Here is a 13,124-nt window from a genome sequence, read left to right as displayed (position 1 = left end):
TCACAGTTCCCACCTGCCCACTGGGAATGAGGCAGTGTGACTTTCCAGGTCCAGTAGCCTGGAAGCAACAGAGCCAGGACTTGAACTCAGTCCCCGCAAGTGCCCCTTCTGTCAGGTCCCAGGCCTCACCGATGTCCCTAGGGTGATCAAAGGCGCCACCAGCTCTGAAAAGCAACAAGGGCTGGACCAGTAGATGGAATCCCTGTCCCAACTCCACTTCACAGTGCTGGCATCAAAGGGCAGGAGGCTCCTCCAGAACCGCTCGGGCACACAGTAGGAGGCCTGGCTTGGAGTCCAGCTGAGCCTGGCTTCTCTGCTGGTGACCTCAAGTGATCCCCATACTCATAGTTCCGGTGCCAGCCCAGCTGGGGGGCGGGGCCGGGCATGCTTTCTTCCTGTCTGGGACGGCCTGCGCTCACCAGCTCTCCCGTCCCGCTCTTCTTCCCAACAGAGGCTGGACCTGGGCAGGAGCGAGAGGACCCTGGGGATGGCGATGGCCTTGAAGCTCACCCACCCGTACAACAAACTCTGGAGCCTGGGCCAGGACGACATGGCCCTCCCCAGCAAGCCTCCGGCCGCCTCCCCGGAGAAGCCCTCAGCCCCGCCGGTCAGCTCCCCAGCCCTGCCCAGGAAGCCCCAGAGCCGGGACAGCATCCTGAACGCCAGCAACAAGGAGGAGGCTCTCACCCCGACGCCAGGTAGCATCACCATTCCCCGGCCACAGGGCAGGAAGACGCCCGAGCTGGGCATCGTGCCGCCACCTCCCACCGCGCGCCCCGCCAAGCTCCAGGCCGCCAGCGGCGGCGCACACGGCGATTTCTCAGATCAGCCGCAGCTGGATTGGGAGAGACGGGCGGCCCTCAGCCCAGCACGGTTCCTGGGGCTGCTCCCCAGTGTGGCCCCCCAAGGCCCCAGCGAACCGCTGAAGCCCCTCACCCCAGCTCCTGGGGTTACGAGCACTGGCAGCGACGCCCTGCTTGCCCTCCTGGACCCGCTGAACACAGCCTGGTCAGGCAGTGCTGTCACGCCACACCCTGACACCCCAAAAGTGGCCCCCCCATTCACGCCTCAGTTCAGCTTCCCCCCGACAGGCACCCCCACCCCTTTCCACCAGCCGCCACTCAACCCCTTCGTGGCGTCCGTGCCAGTGGCACCGTCCAACCTGCCCTTAGGTTCCACCCCAGCCCCACCTTTTGGGGCCCCTCCAGCATTTGCCCCCAGCCTCCTCTCATCCAGTGCTGGCTTCTGTGCCCCTCACAGACCTCAGCCCAACCTGTCTGCCCTCTCCATGCCCAACCTATTCGGCCAGATGCCTCTGGGTGCCCACACCAGCCCCCTACAGCCGCTCGGCCCCCCAACCATCGCCCCCTCGAGGATCCGAACGTTGCCCCTGGCCCGTTCCAGTGCCAGGTCTGCGGAGGCCAAGCAGGGGCTGGCTCTGAGGCATGGGGAGCCCCCGCTCCTGCCCCCCAGACCCCCACACGGCTTGGAGCCAGCATTGCAGCCCTCAGCGCCCCCACAGGCCAGAGACCCCTTTGAGGATTTGTTGCTGAAAACCAGGCAAGACGTGAGCCCGGCCCCCGCCCCAGGCTCTGTGGAGCAGCTGCGGAGGCAGTGGGAGACCTTCGAGTGAGGGCCACGGCTCCCTCGCCACGCTTGCCCAGCTTCCACTGGTGGGAGGGGACCCTCTGCCCCGTTCCACACTGCTCGCCTTTGAGGTCTGGCCCTGGGGAGGGGTGCTCCACAGCCTGGGAGCTGCCCCACCTGCTCCAGCACCCTGCCTGGGTTTTGCACTAGAGGTCAGCTGGGCCAGACACCCAGGTCATGTCCCAGCGCCTTCCCTCCAGACCCTCCACAGCGAGCCGCGGGGCTCTAGGCCGCTCCTCTGGGGCGCAGTAGTCCACCCCCCACCCACAGGCATCAGTGTTAGCTCCGTGTGAGTGTACCTGTGTGAGACACAGGCATCCGGGGTCCAGAGTGAGGGTCCTTCCAGGCGGGGGACCTCCCCGGTGGGCATCTGAACCCTCTCTAGCAATACTCTGGTTTTTTCATGAGTCTCCACCCAACCCCCAAGTGTCAGTCATTTTTGGGGGGTAAGGGTCCAGGAACCCCTGTGACGGCCAAACCCAGCTGGGGCTGGGAGCACCAGCAACTCTATAGAAGAGGAGGAACTCCAGATCCAGATGTTGGGAGGAGCCCCCCGGCACACACACACCCTGTTACCCAGCGCCTCCACGCTTCCCTGGTCCCTGTCACTGTCAAGGCGGGGCTCCAACTCCTGTACCTGGGGCTTGGTGGGCAGAACTGGCAGGGACAAGTCTGCTTTCAGCTCAGAAGCCAGGCACAGTGCCACAGGCTGGTGGGATGGCTCAGCTGCCTGGACGCCCTGTCAGGGCCAGGCAGGCCCCCATGGAGCGGAGGAGACTGGCCCGGTGGCCCGCAGCCAGCCCTCCCCATCCATCTCAAGCAAGCTTCTCGCCAGCACGGATTCCTGAGGCGGACAGCACCAAAGCGAGACTCTAATGTTTTGTTGTTGTTTCTTTTATCTTTCTTTTCCTTTTGACCTTATTGATTTGATGAATCCTGAAAATTGACTCCTTTCAATAAACCAAGTTAAAACACAGCCTCACCGTTTAAGAAAACAACCATCTGAGACATGCAGGAAATTGTGAACATTTTCACCTGAATTCTCATTTCCTATTTGTGAACAGGTCAGACACTGTCTACCCTGGGGTGTCTGGTGGGGACAGGGGGGTCTCTGGAGGCCCCTGTCCCCCAGGGAGCCTTCTCTATGTCTCAGAGGCTCGGAAGCTGCCATCACTGCACATGGATCTCTGAGGCTTCTGGGGTCAACCATGACACCAGCACAATCCTATCCTGTCTCCAGGCCCTTGGCTGATGGGGAGCCCAGTCTCTCCTGGGCACTCAGCTGTGCAGCACAGGTTCCAGTTCCACTCCCCTGTCCTGGGCAGACCTCCAGGCCCTGCCAGAACAGGGCAGCCTGGGGGGCAGAGGCAGAGGCAAGGTGCTCCTGCTTGGATCAGAGAAACAACGCACATCCCACAGCCCCGCCAGCTGCAAGCTCATGGCCACTCCCGCTGCGCACCACTGATCTCGTCGATCATTGGGTGGAATTTGCAAACCCAAGGAAGAACTTCGTATGTGCGTTCAATAAAACCTTCCTGGGGAAGAGGCTGGCATCCTTGTCTCTTTCAGGGAGTTGGGAGGCAGGAAAGCCCAGAGTGGGCGATCGGCCATCCTCACCGGTCTGCAGAGCCATAGCCAGGGGAAAGATCCCACCCCAGCGTACCCCCAAGATGAACACTCCTGGACGGAGGAGAGCTCAGGAGCAGCCACTCAGGGACCGAAGCTAAATCCAAATCCCTTGACAATATGTAGGAGAGCCACAGAAAATGTCCCTTCTTAGAGGTCTGCAGCTTACACAGTTGGCCATATCCCTGACTCCAGAAACCAGTTTGCTGCTGGCCCCAGGAGTTGTGAGAAACTGAGGGCCAGATAGGCCTCCCTCTAACAGAACAGGACCCAGAAAACACCATGGACTAGTGTTCAAGGCCCCTCTGCTAGCCCCCACTGAGCCCCCAGCACCATGAACTCTGTGTCCTCTAGAGGTGACTGAAGACCACGGTGCCAGAGAAAGTGAACATCCAGGTGTCAAGGGTTCAAGGCTCTGCTGGCCTTGCCACCTGGATTCCAGCCCGATGTTGGCCTAGAAAGCCAGGGCAGGAGGGCACACCTTCAGGTCCGAGGGAAGGCTCCCCTGAAGCCTGAAGGAATCCGAGCCCCCAGGCAGATGCCTCTAGAACCCAAAGTCACAGGGGCAAATAACAGGCCCAGCCATGGAAGGATGACCCAAGCGCTTCTGTCAAGTTCTTTCCAGTGTACAGGTAAGGGGCAGCTGGAGGTCTGGAGGCCTCTTGGGTGAGTTTAGCAGGTGGGGAGGCGGAAGGGCTACTCATCCTCCTGCCCTTCTGGCCTCTGGCCGGCTCCAAGGACCCCCCCCCCATCAGCTATGACCCTCAAGGGCACCCAGATCCTTCATGTCAGAACATAGTTGAATGGCTTCTGAACTTGGCTGTCAGCTTCTCTGAGCCTTGTAGCTGCCCATGAGGTAGGCAGAGGGTCTTCTTCACCTGCTCATGACCATGGCAGCCAGGTCTCGGCTCCTGCGGGGCTGGCCTGGGCAGACATGAGGTGAGATGAGCAGAGACGTCTGCCTGAAGAAGCCAGAGGCCCACCCGGCCTCCAAGAATCCTCCTCTGCCAACCCCACCTCCCAGCGGTCTCCCGGGCAGGGGCTTGCCCTGGGAGGTGGCAGAAGATGCCAGAAGCCGCGGAGCTTGGGTAAGCGCTGGTCTGGCCTGCTGGTGCACGTGCAGCCTTGGGCTGGCCCTGTCCTACAGTTGTCCAGTTGGCTGTCGTTGTGGACAAGCCACCTTCCCATGAGATCACCTGTCCCTCTCCCAGCAAGCTCCATGAGAACTTGCTCTCCTGACACGCCACGTGCACCCACGTGTGTCCTCCACGCACAGCAGCACACCTGCCATGGCCAGCAGCTTGGAGAGTTCCACAGCCTCATGGGCCCTCTTCTTCCCGGAGATGCCACTTTCCCTCAGGCCTGCCAGGGGGCAAAGGCAGGGACCGCCGACCACTCCCAGTGGTGCCCAGGCCCTAAAAGTGACCTCCTTGGGTTTCCAGGTAAGTTGATCTCCTACAGGACTTCAGGGCATAGCGTGGGTAACCAGGCTGGCCTAAATAAGCCTCTCCTCAGGGGGCACCTTGAGGACACTGTCCATCTCCAGCCGGGCTCCAGCCACCTCCTGCTGGCTGGGGCTGTAGGTGCCTTCTGACTGGCGGCGTTTTCTGGCAGCCAGGATCCCAGACAGGAGGCCCAGGAGGAGGAGGAGGAGACAGGCGCAGGCCGCGGGCACGGCCACCTCCAGCAGCGGGAACGGCAGCGGCAGGGGCAGGCCCTTCTGCGAGGGGAGAAAGAGGACGCAGGGACATGTTCAGAGAACCCAAGCCGACAACAGGCTTCCCTAGAGGTGCTGAGAGACCCGCTCCCGGGGCGTGTGTGAACAGAAGCTCCCTGTCCACACCCCGCACAGGAGTGGCGGCCAGTGGGATTCTGGCTGGCAGGATAGAGCGCAGACATCTACGGAATGCACAGTACGAGGTAGGCACTGGGTGCTGGGTCTCACACGGCCTCCCCGAGCCTAACAGAGCAGGGGCAGGCCCAGGCAGAGCCCAGCCAAGGCTGGGGGGGGGGGGGGGGGGGGACTCAGCAGGACTGGTCTGCTTTGGAGGGCCCATCTCCCAACAGATGCTCAGCTGCCCACATCTGTATGTCTTTCTGTGTATCTTGAACTCTGAAGTCTCAGGATTCCAGACATACAGAACCTGGTGTCTCCCATCGGCCCACCCTCTGGACTGTTAAGGCCTCCCGTTTATGGCCATACCTTCCTGAATGTGCCTGTGCTCATCGGATCCCGGAAAACCCCTCTGCCTACTGTGCCCCGGATTCTTAACCCCAGCATCCCGCCTGCAGGAGCACTCCCCCAAAGCTCTAGAAAAGTCCACGCCAGACTTCTGTGGGTCCAGCAGCAGGCAGCAGGCACAGCACTTGTGAGGAAACTGCAAAGCCATTTCCTCCTCCTTGGCCTGGCCTGGCCTGGGAGGGCGGCAGTGGGATGGGAAAGCCGGAGGCTGTAAAAGTCCCACTTGAAAGAAAACATTCCCCAGCAGCAGAGGGATTTGCGGGTTTATGGCCTGGCCTTCCCGAAGCCTGCAGAGATCAAGGCTGCTCCTCCCCATCGCCTGTGCCCAGAGCTGAGGCCTGCTCTGCCTCAGTGTTGGGGGGGGGGCTGGCCCCTCCATCCAGCCCCCCCCTCAGCTGAGCTTCCCCAGGCCCTGAGCTCTCCCTAGAGAGAATGCCTCCCATGGGAGCACAGAGGGGACCCGCTTCCTCTCCTGCCACCACGGAGGTGGTCCAGGAACGGCTCCCTGGGGGCTGTGCCTACCCTTCTCCCTCCCCCCCACCCCCCCACCCAGCTCTGGTCATCACTCACCACGACCTCACAGAACTGGCCAGAGAAGCCGATGCGGCAGGAACATTCATACGCCCCACCGGAGGCCCGGCAGGTGCCCCCATTCAAGCAGGGGTTGGCTTTGCAGGCCAGGGCTGGCCTCTGACACCTGGAGAGGGAAGGGGGAGAGCGAGCTGCTACGCCCTGCCACGGGGCCTCTGAGACACACAGCTACTACTGCCTGGCAGGTGTAGGCATAGCAGAAGGGGGTTATCTGGCTGTGGCCAGTGGTTGAGAGAGTAAGAGGTTCCCCCATTTTCCTTGCTGTGGCCACACTGCCCAGCCTCTTCCTCCGCAGGCCCCAGTCCACCTCCCTGACTCCAAACCCACCTGCGGCCAGCAAGCGCCTCAGGGCAGCTGCAGTTGGTGCCCTGGGTCGCAGCCTCACAGAGGACGCCGTCCGGGCAGGTGGCGTTGAGGCTGCACTCCTCCGGCAGGACCGGCAGCCTGGAGAGAGAGAGAGCGAGCACCAGGCTGGACAAGCGGCTCTGGCCCATCCCCTTGCCCCGGCTCTCCCTGTGCAGTCCCGCTCGCCTCCTACAGACCTCCATGTCTAGGTGGGAGGGACAGCACAGGGCTGTCACTCTACTATTCAGCCCCATCCTGCAAGGCGTGCACCTTTCCGGGCCTCTGAGAAGCTGTGAGATGGAAGGACGGGGGAGAGGGACGGGGTGGAACAAAAGCAGCTCTACTTATCAAACACTATCGAGGGGAGAGGCTCCCACTGACTCCTCCAGGAGCTGCCACACGGAAGGGGACAGAGCCCCAGCGCCCAGGAGCACCAAAGGCCGTGTTGGTGGGAGCAGCCCCCGGCCAGGGGACAGAGCGGTCACCATCGTGGGGGGAAGTCCCCCGGCAAAGCCTGGAGGGATCTTCTCAGACCACCTCTGGTGGCCCAAATCTTGACCACGGTGTTATCTGAGTTGCAAGGATATTTTGGGGGGTTGTTTGTGTTCATTTGTTGGCAGGGAGGGGACATAATTTATTCTGGCTTTTTGTTTTCGTTTTTGGTCGGTCATGGGGCTTGAACTCGGGGCTTGGGTGCTGTCTGCCTTTTTCCTGCCTTGGCTGGCTCCCAACTGCGATCCTCAGATCTCAGCCTCCCCAGTAGCTAGGATTACAGGGGTGAGTCCTGAGCGCCCGGCTCTATTTTTAATAGCTGTGAGACTTGTCGAACCGACCTGCAGTGCCTCTTTCCCAGATGACGAGCAATAGGCCGGGAGGAGGGGGCTGACCTGCGCGCACCTGCAGCCTGTTCTCCCTGGGGTCCGCGCCCCCACAGCGCCCCTCCTCCCCCACCCCGCCCGGACCTCCGGACCTGCGAAACCATCCACACCTGCAGCGCGGGCCGGCGAAGCCAGGCTGGCAGCGGCACTCGAAGCGACAGCGCCCGTGGGCGCAGGGCCTGGCGCGACACGGGTCGGCGCGGGTCTGGCAGCGCGGCCCCTCCCAGCCCGGGGCGCAGGCGCAGGCGAAGGCGTCGAAGAGGTCGCGGCAGGCGCCGCCGTGCGCGCAGGGCGATGGCGCGCACACCGGGGCCCCGCTGCAGCCCAGGCGCGGGGCGGAAGCCGCGGGCCAGGCCTCGAAGTGTTGTTCCCGGGGAGCGGGGGCCGCGCCGGGCCGCGGCCGCGCCAGGGGCAGCGGGAGGCCGCCGAGCGCCACGCGGCCCAGGCAGCCCGTGAAGTTCTCGGCCAGCAGGACGCGCGCGGCGCCCGGGCCTGGCGGGAAGCCCGGGTCGCCCTCCGGGCGCAGCGCCACGGGCGAGGCCGCGCCGTCCAGCCACAGCAGCCAGCGCTCGGCGGCCGCAGCCAGGCGAACGCGGTGCCAGGCGCCGTCGGCCACGCGCGGCCCGGGCGCGGGGAGCGCGGCGCCCGCCCCGCCGCCGCGGCGCACATGGGCCACCAGCGAGCCGTTGCGCACCGCCAGCCAGACCCCGGCCCCGGCCCCCGCGTCCGCGCGCAGCAGCCCCGCGTCCGCGTCCCGCGTGCGGAAGGCCAGCGACAGCCCCCCGCCCAGCCAGCGCCCCGCCGAGGCGTTGTGCCCGCGGAACTCCACCGGGGGACCCTCGCGGAACGTGGCCTCCGCCACACCTGCAGAGAGGAAGGGAAGGTTGATCTGCCCGCCACGGCCTCCTGCCCCACGCATCAGGCCCTGCTGCCCGTGCCCGTGGTACTGAGGAATGGAACTCAAGACTTCACGCATGCCAGGCAAGCACGCCACCACGGAGCCACATTCCCAGCCCTCCCCTCACTCTCCTCTGCAGCCTTTTTAAACGACAGATCCTCCGCCTGCTGAAACGCTCCTGCGCTCCCCAGTGCCCTTGCGATACAATCTGAGCTGCCTGGCCTGGGATTCAATTCCCTGCCAACTTCACCCAGGTTCCTGCTGCATCCTTCCTGGACTGCTGTTTCAGAGGTTCCTACAGACCTCAGGGCCTTTGCACAGACCATTCCCTCTTCCAGGAATGTCCAATTTTTCTGTAGCTTCTCAAGAATTGGCCCTGAAAAAAGCCTCAAGAAAGCCTGGATGCTGTGCCCTCCACACTGGGCTGGGGCTATAAGCATTCCTGGTCCCTAAGAGACCAGCATCTCATACACCCAGAGGGACCTAACCGGCTGGAATTTCTACCATGCAGCATACAGGCTGCCAAGGGCCCACACTCACAGACAAAGCCGTCTGGGACCTCTTCACAGGTGGCAGGTGGGAGGCAGGGCTGGCTAGGGCACCACCGCTGTTGGGCGCAAGTGGGCCCCGTGAAGTTGTCGGGACAGGTGCAGTTGAAGTCATTCCAGGTGACGAGGCAAGTCCCACCGTTGAGACAGGGGTCTGGCTGTGGGACAGTCAGGGCGGAGGCTGCCTCACCCCAAGCCCCCTGACCAGCACCGCCCTTCATGAAGCAGGGCCCAGGGTCAGGTCAGGTCACAGACAGTGAGACCACCAGGGTCCTCCCCGGAGGGTGGAACTAGTCACCTGGCGCCAGGGAGACCAAGTGCCCATCATGTCCAGGAGTCAGTCCACCTCCCACCCGTCCCTTTCCCAACCAACCCCCAGAAGCTCCCGTGGAAGGACGGCAGCAGCCCTGCCTAGGGCAGAGTGTCATCTCAGAGACCAGGCAGAGGAGGGGACGTGAATCCTGAGACTAACGCAGGTGACAGCCACTCCTGGGCCTGTCTCCTCCTCCCAGTGACCCAGGACAGACCCCCTGGTGTGCACTCACACTGCACGTGTCCTCAGAGACGCAGCCCCGGGTGAGGTTCCAGGCCTGGCTGGCATCCAGCTCGGCAGGCTCTCGGGGTGCCGCTGGCTGGCTGGAGTTCTCCGTCGGCCGAGGAAAGAAGGGGAGGTGGAGGCCATTCAGCCGCAGGTCCTGGAGGCAGCCTTGGAAGGGCCCACCCCAGGGCCGGGTGTCGGCAGGCTCGGGTCTCCCGCCCACGTGCACCTGCTGCCCCAGGTCCTGCAGCTGCTCGGGCCCAAAGCCGAGCGTCACCAGGTGCTGGAGCCCGTCATCCCGGCGCCCAGGGAGCACCAGCGCAGGGCCACCGCGCACCAGGGCCTGGACCTGGCCCTCCCACAGGAAGATCGTCAGGCCAGCCGCCGAGTCATTGGCAAACTGAAGCAGCAGGCCAGCGGGCTCGCGCGTCCGGACGAGGAAGGACACGGTGAGGTTGGGGCCTGGCCGCTCAGGGAGCAGAAAGGAGGCAGAGCTCAAGGCGCCCCCCAAGCCAAAGGTGGCGGCAGGACTCTCTGCGGGGAGAGGGGGAGATGGGGGTAGGGTGAGCTCAGCAGGTGGGGAGCCCCGGGTTCCCCGCCTCCCCAGCTCTGCAGCCTCACCGTCAGCACATGTGGGGCCGCCGTAGGGCCGCGGGCAGGTGCAGCGGAAGCGTGTCCACAGGTCCTCACAGGTCCCGCCGTGGGCGCAGGGCGGGGGCTGGCACTGCTCCTGGCGCTCGCAGCCCCGGTGGACGTCCGCACCCAGGTCCTCGGGCAGCAGCAAGTGCCCGTCCACCCGGACGTCCTGGAGACAGCCTGCAAAGGCAGAGCCCCCCAGCTGGACGGCGCAAGGCCCAGCAGGCCCAGGGGCCACTGACGCCACAGGACCTGGGGCCACGGGACCAGAGGCCATGCAGAGCTGGGCGGGACAGCCCTCATGCCAGAGCCGGAGGTGCAGGATCCCCAGGCGGAGTTCCACCTCCACCCGATGCCAGTGGCCATCGCTGAGGGTCCGGCCTGGCAGTCTCAGGACGAGGGGGGTGCCACCACGGCTCCAGAGCGTGGCTTGAAGTGTGGCCCCCACCAGGGCCAGCTCCAAGCTGTCCTGGGTGTCAGTGCGAGTAGCCAAGATGCCAGCAGACAGGGTGGTGCGAAACCTCAGTGCCAGGCCCAGGGGGCCACCGGCTGGCACCGATGCCCGCACAGGGCTCTCAGCCAGGACAGAGAAGGTGGTATTGTGGCCACAGGAAGGGCCATGGGAGCCAGGTGGACAGCGGCAGACATAACCATGGACCCCGGACTGGAAGGTGGGGATGCAGGTGGCAGCTGGAGGACAGGCGTGGCCCTGGCAGCCAGTGAGCTGCACAGAGCAGTCGTGTCCACCCCAGGCCTCTGCGCACCGGCAGGCGTAGCCCGCCACTTTGTCATCACAGGTTCCTCCATGCAGGCAGGGCTCTGACAGGCACTCATCCACATCTTCCTGACATGCCAGACCTTCGGGAGAGACCAGGCAAGGCTCAGTTCCCATGGCCAGGACCACGGTTCCCAACCAGAATTCCGGGCCTTGGTGCCTAGCAACAGGGTGCCCAGATGATTTGTCCATACCCCTAGAGGCAGAACCCAGATGCCCACCCATGCTGAGTCTCTATGCCCTGTGAATCCAATCCTTGAAATATCCCCAGGCCCCCTTTTCCTCCCGCCTCACAACTCCTGCCTTCCCAGGCCTCTGGGTCACAGTCAGAGGCCCTGGATTAGCAGCCTCCAGATTAGCGGCCTCCAGAAGGCCCTCTCCTCTCCACCCCTTCCCCGCAGCCTCCAGCCATCGCTTCTCCAGGCATAGTGGGCATCCACAACCTCTGCTGTCTGCTTGGAGTGCCTCATCCTCCTCTCCATCCAGCAAAGCCCAAGTTCAAAGGCTCAGGAGCTTTCCCTGACTCCCAACCCACACTCCTTGCCACTCCCTTCACAGCCCACAGGCCTGTGTGGTGAAGGTATGCGTTTTACTGGGCTGCGATCTCCATCAGGGGCCCAAGTGTCTGTGATGCCCACCAAAGGACCTACAGGCAGAGGGATGAAATGGAAGAACGGGGTGATAACACATCTGGGGTACAATGAGCAGCTACAGGCTCAACCTCTCCATCCTTCTGCCTTGACCACCGTGTGACTTCAACTCAGCCAGAGCCCCCACCAAACAAACAAGGCCAGCCCTGCCCCCCACCTCCCAGCTGCAAGACCCAGGTCCACAGAAGCCACAAGGGCCTGAGAGCACTTGAAGTCTAACCCTGATCCACCCACCACCACCAGCCCCTCCCACACAGCCCTGTCCTCCGTACCTGCCAGGAGCCACAGCACTCCCAGGAAGGGGTACAGGACCCCCAGCCCCATGACCCCTACAGAGGGGCTGAGTGGTGGCAGGCACCGGGAGCAGGGAGCAGAGCTCCCTCCCTGGGCCAGTACTGCCTCCCCAGCCAGCTCAGGAATGCCAGGCCCCGGCCTCCCCCACGCCGAGCTCTGCCCACAGGGAGGCTGGGTCCTCCTGAGCTCTGACCTGAGCTCGGCCCTCCCTCGCAGCTGAGCTCAACTGCAAGGAGCTGGGTTCCCACTGATGCCTATGACCCTGGGGCTGCCAGGGCTGCCGTTTGTAGGATGGAGATGTCAAGCCCCACCCCACGGGTGGATGTAGTGCAGAGAAGAGGCAGAGGGCCAGGGCTACTGGGGCACAACTTGGTCCTCAGCCAGGGGGCATAGTGGACAGGCTTCTAAGGCCCCCAGGGGCATGGGCTATCCAGGAGTAGGGGTGCTGAGCTCCAACTTGCAGGGGGGGGCATGCCTCCTTCCCAGGCTGTGAGGGAGGGGAGCCTCTGCCCAGAGCCTGAGGAAGAGGAGGTGGTGTGGCAGGAATGTGCCTGTGGGGGGGGGGGGAGGTCACAGCCATTCCAGAGCCGGCAGAGGCACGCGGGGAGAAACACGTGGGGGCAGCTCCCAGGCTCACCAGTGGTCATCTGTTTGCACCTGCTTGGACCCGAGGCAGGGAACAACCTTCTGCACCCCCAAGTCTACCAGGTGCCCCCCCCTCCCCAAAGGGAAGCAAGGGCGCTCCTCAGTCTTGGCTAGACAGTCCCGAACATCCCCAAACCCCTTTGATGTCAGGGCTCTGCCCATCGCCCTCCACCTTCACCCGGCAGCTCAGCCTGCCTCTGGTCCCTGCTGCCGGGAGCCACTCCTAACCCCACCTCTGGCGCCAGCCCAGGCCTCAGTCCTGAGCCCCAGATCCTCAGCATGATCAGGGCTGGACACCACCTCCTCAGCCCTACACCAAGGCCTCTCTCCATGTGGACCTATAACATCCACCCCCAAACTCATTCGCCCCCAAACTCATCCGCCCCTCTCTTCCCACTTCCAGAGCCAAATCTCAGCTCACCTGGGCCCGGGCGCCCCACGCCTCCCTCACCTCCTGCCCCCGCCAGGCCTGTCAGCAGCTACCCTGCCCCACGGCCCCCCCAGCCCCGCCCCGCGCCCACCTGCGTAGCCGGCTGGACAGTGGCACTGGAAGCCATTGGGCAGGTCCTGGCAGCGGCCTCCGTGGAGACAGGGCCTTGAGGCGCACTCGTCCACGTCCACGCCGCAGTCTTCCCCTGCAAGAGGCTCGGCCGTGGCTCCCGCCCGCACCCTCGGGGCCAGACCAGCGCTAGCGGGGCTCATGGCTACTTGGGGGCCCCGCAGCCGGGGTCCCTCCCTGCGCAGGGGGCTCACCCTCGAAGCCGGCCGGGCAGCGGCACCAGAAGCCAGCCGCGCGGCGGAAGTCGAAGGC

General features: G+C 64.1%; 2 protein-coding genes across 2 annotated transcripts in view; one reads left to right on the top strand and one right to left on the bottom strand.

The window, feature by feature from the left end:
• The window catches only part of Dennd1a (DENN/MADD domain containing 1A), a 445,652-nt gene extending 442,460 nt beyond the window's left edge, over window positions 1-3,192 (top strand). Inside the window, exon 22 of the mRNA XM_013021256.1 lies at window positions 452-3,192. Coding sequence (XP_012876710.1) covers window positions 452-1,633 — 1,182 coding nt within the window. The 3' untranslated portion in view covers window positions 1,634-3,192. The remainder of the gene's footprint in view (window positions 1-451) is intronic.
• Window positions 3,193-3,267: 75 nt separating this feature from the next.
• The window catches only part of Crb2 (crumbs family member 2), a 20,323-nt gene continuing 10,466 nt past the window's right edge, over window positions 3,268-13,124 (bottom strand). Inside the window, exons 5-13 of the mRNA XM_013021255.1 lie at window positions 13,067-13,123; window positions 12,835-12,948; window positions 9,935-10,807; window positions 9,321-9,847; window positions 8,768-8,933; window positions 7,440-8,193; window positions 6,434-6,550; window positions 6,086-6,212; window positions 3,268-4,993 (exon numbers count right to left, since the gene is read on the bottom strand). Of these exons, the coding sequence (XP_012876709.1) occupies window positions 4,769-4,993; window positions 6,086-6,212; window positions 6,434-6,550; window positions 7,440-8,193; window positions 8,768-8,933; window positions 9,321-9,847; window positions 9,935-10,807; window positions 12,835-12,948; window positions 13,067-13,123 (2,960 nt within the window). The 3' untranslated portion in view covers window positions 3,268-4,768. The remainder of the gene's footprint in view (window positions 4,994-6,085; window positions 6,213-6,433; window positions 6,551-7,439; window positions 8,194-8,767; window positions 8,934-9,320; window positions 9,848-9,934; window positions 10,808-12,834; window positions 12,949-13,066; window position 13,124) is intronic.

The sequence above is a fragment of the Dipodomys ordii genome, unplaced genomic scaffold, assembly GCF_000151885.1.
Source record: "Dipodomys ordii isolate 6190 unplaced genomic scaffold, Dord_2.0 Scaffold55, whole genome shotgun sequence".
NCBI classification, from domain to species: domain Eukaryota; kingdom Metazoa; phylum Chordata; class Mammalia; order Rodentia; family Heteromyidae; genus Dipodomys; species Dipodomys ordii.
The sequence above is the reverse complement of the archived record's forward strand: the minus strand, read 5'-3'. Positions and strand labels throughout refer to the sequence as shown.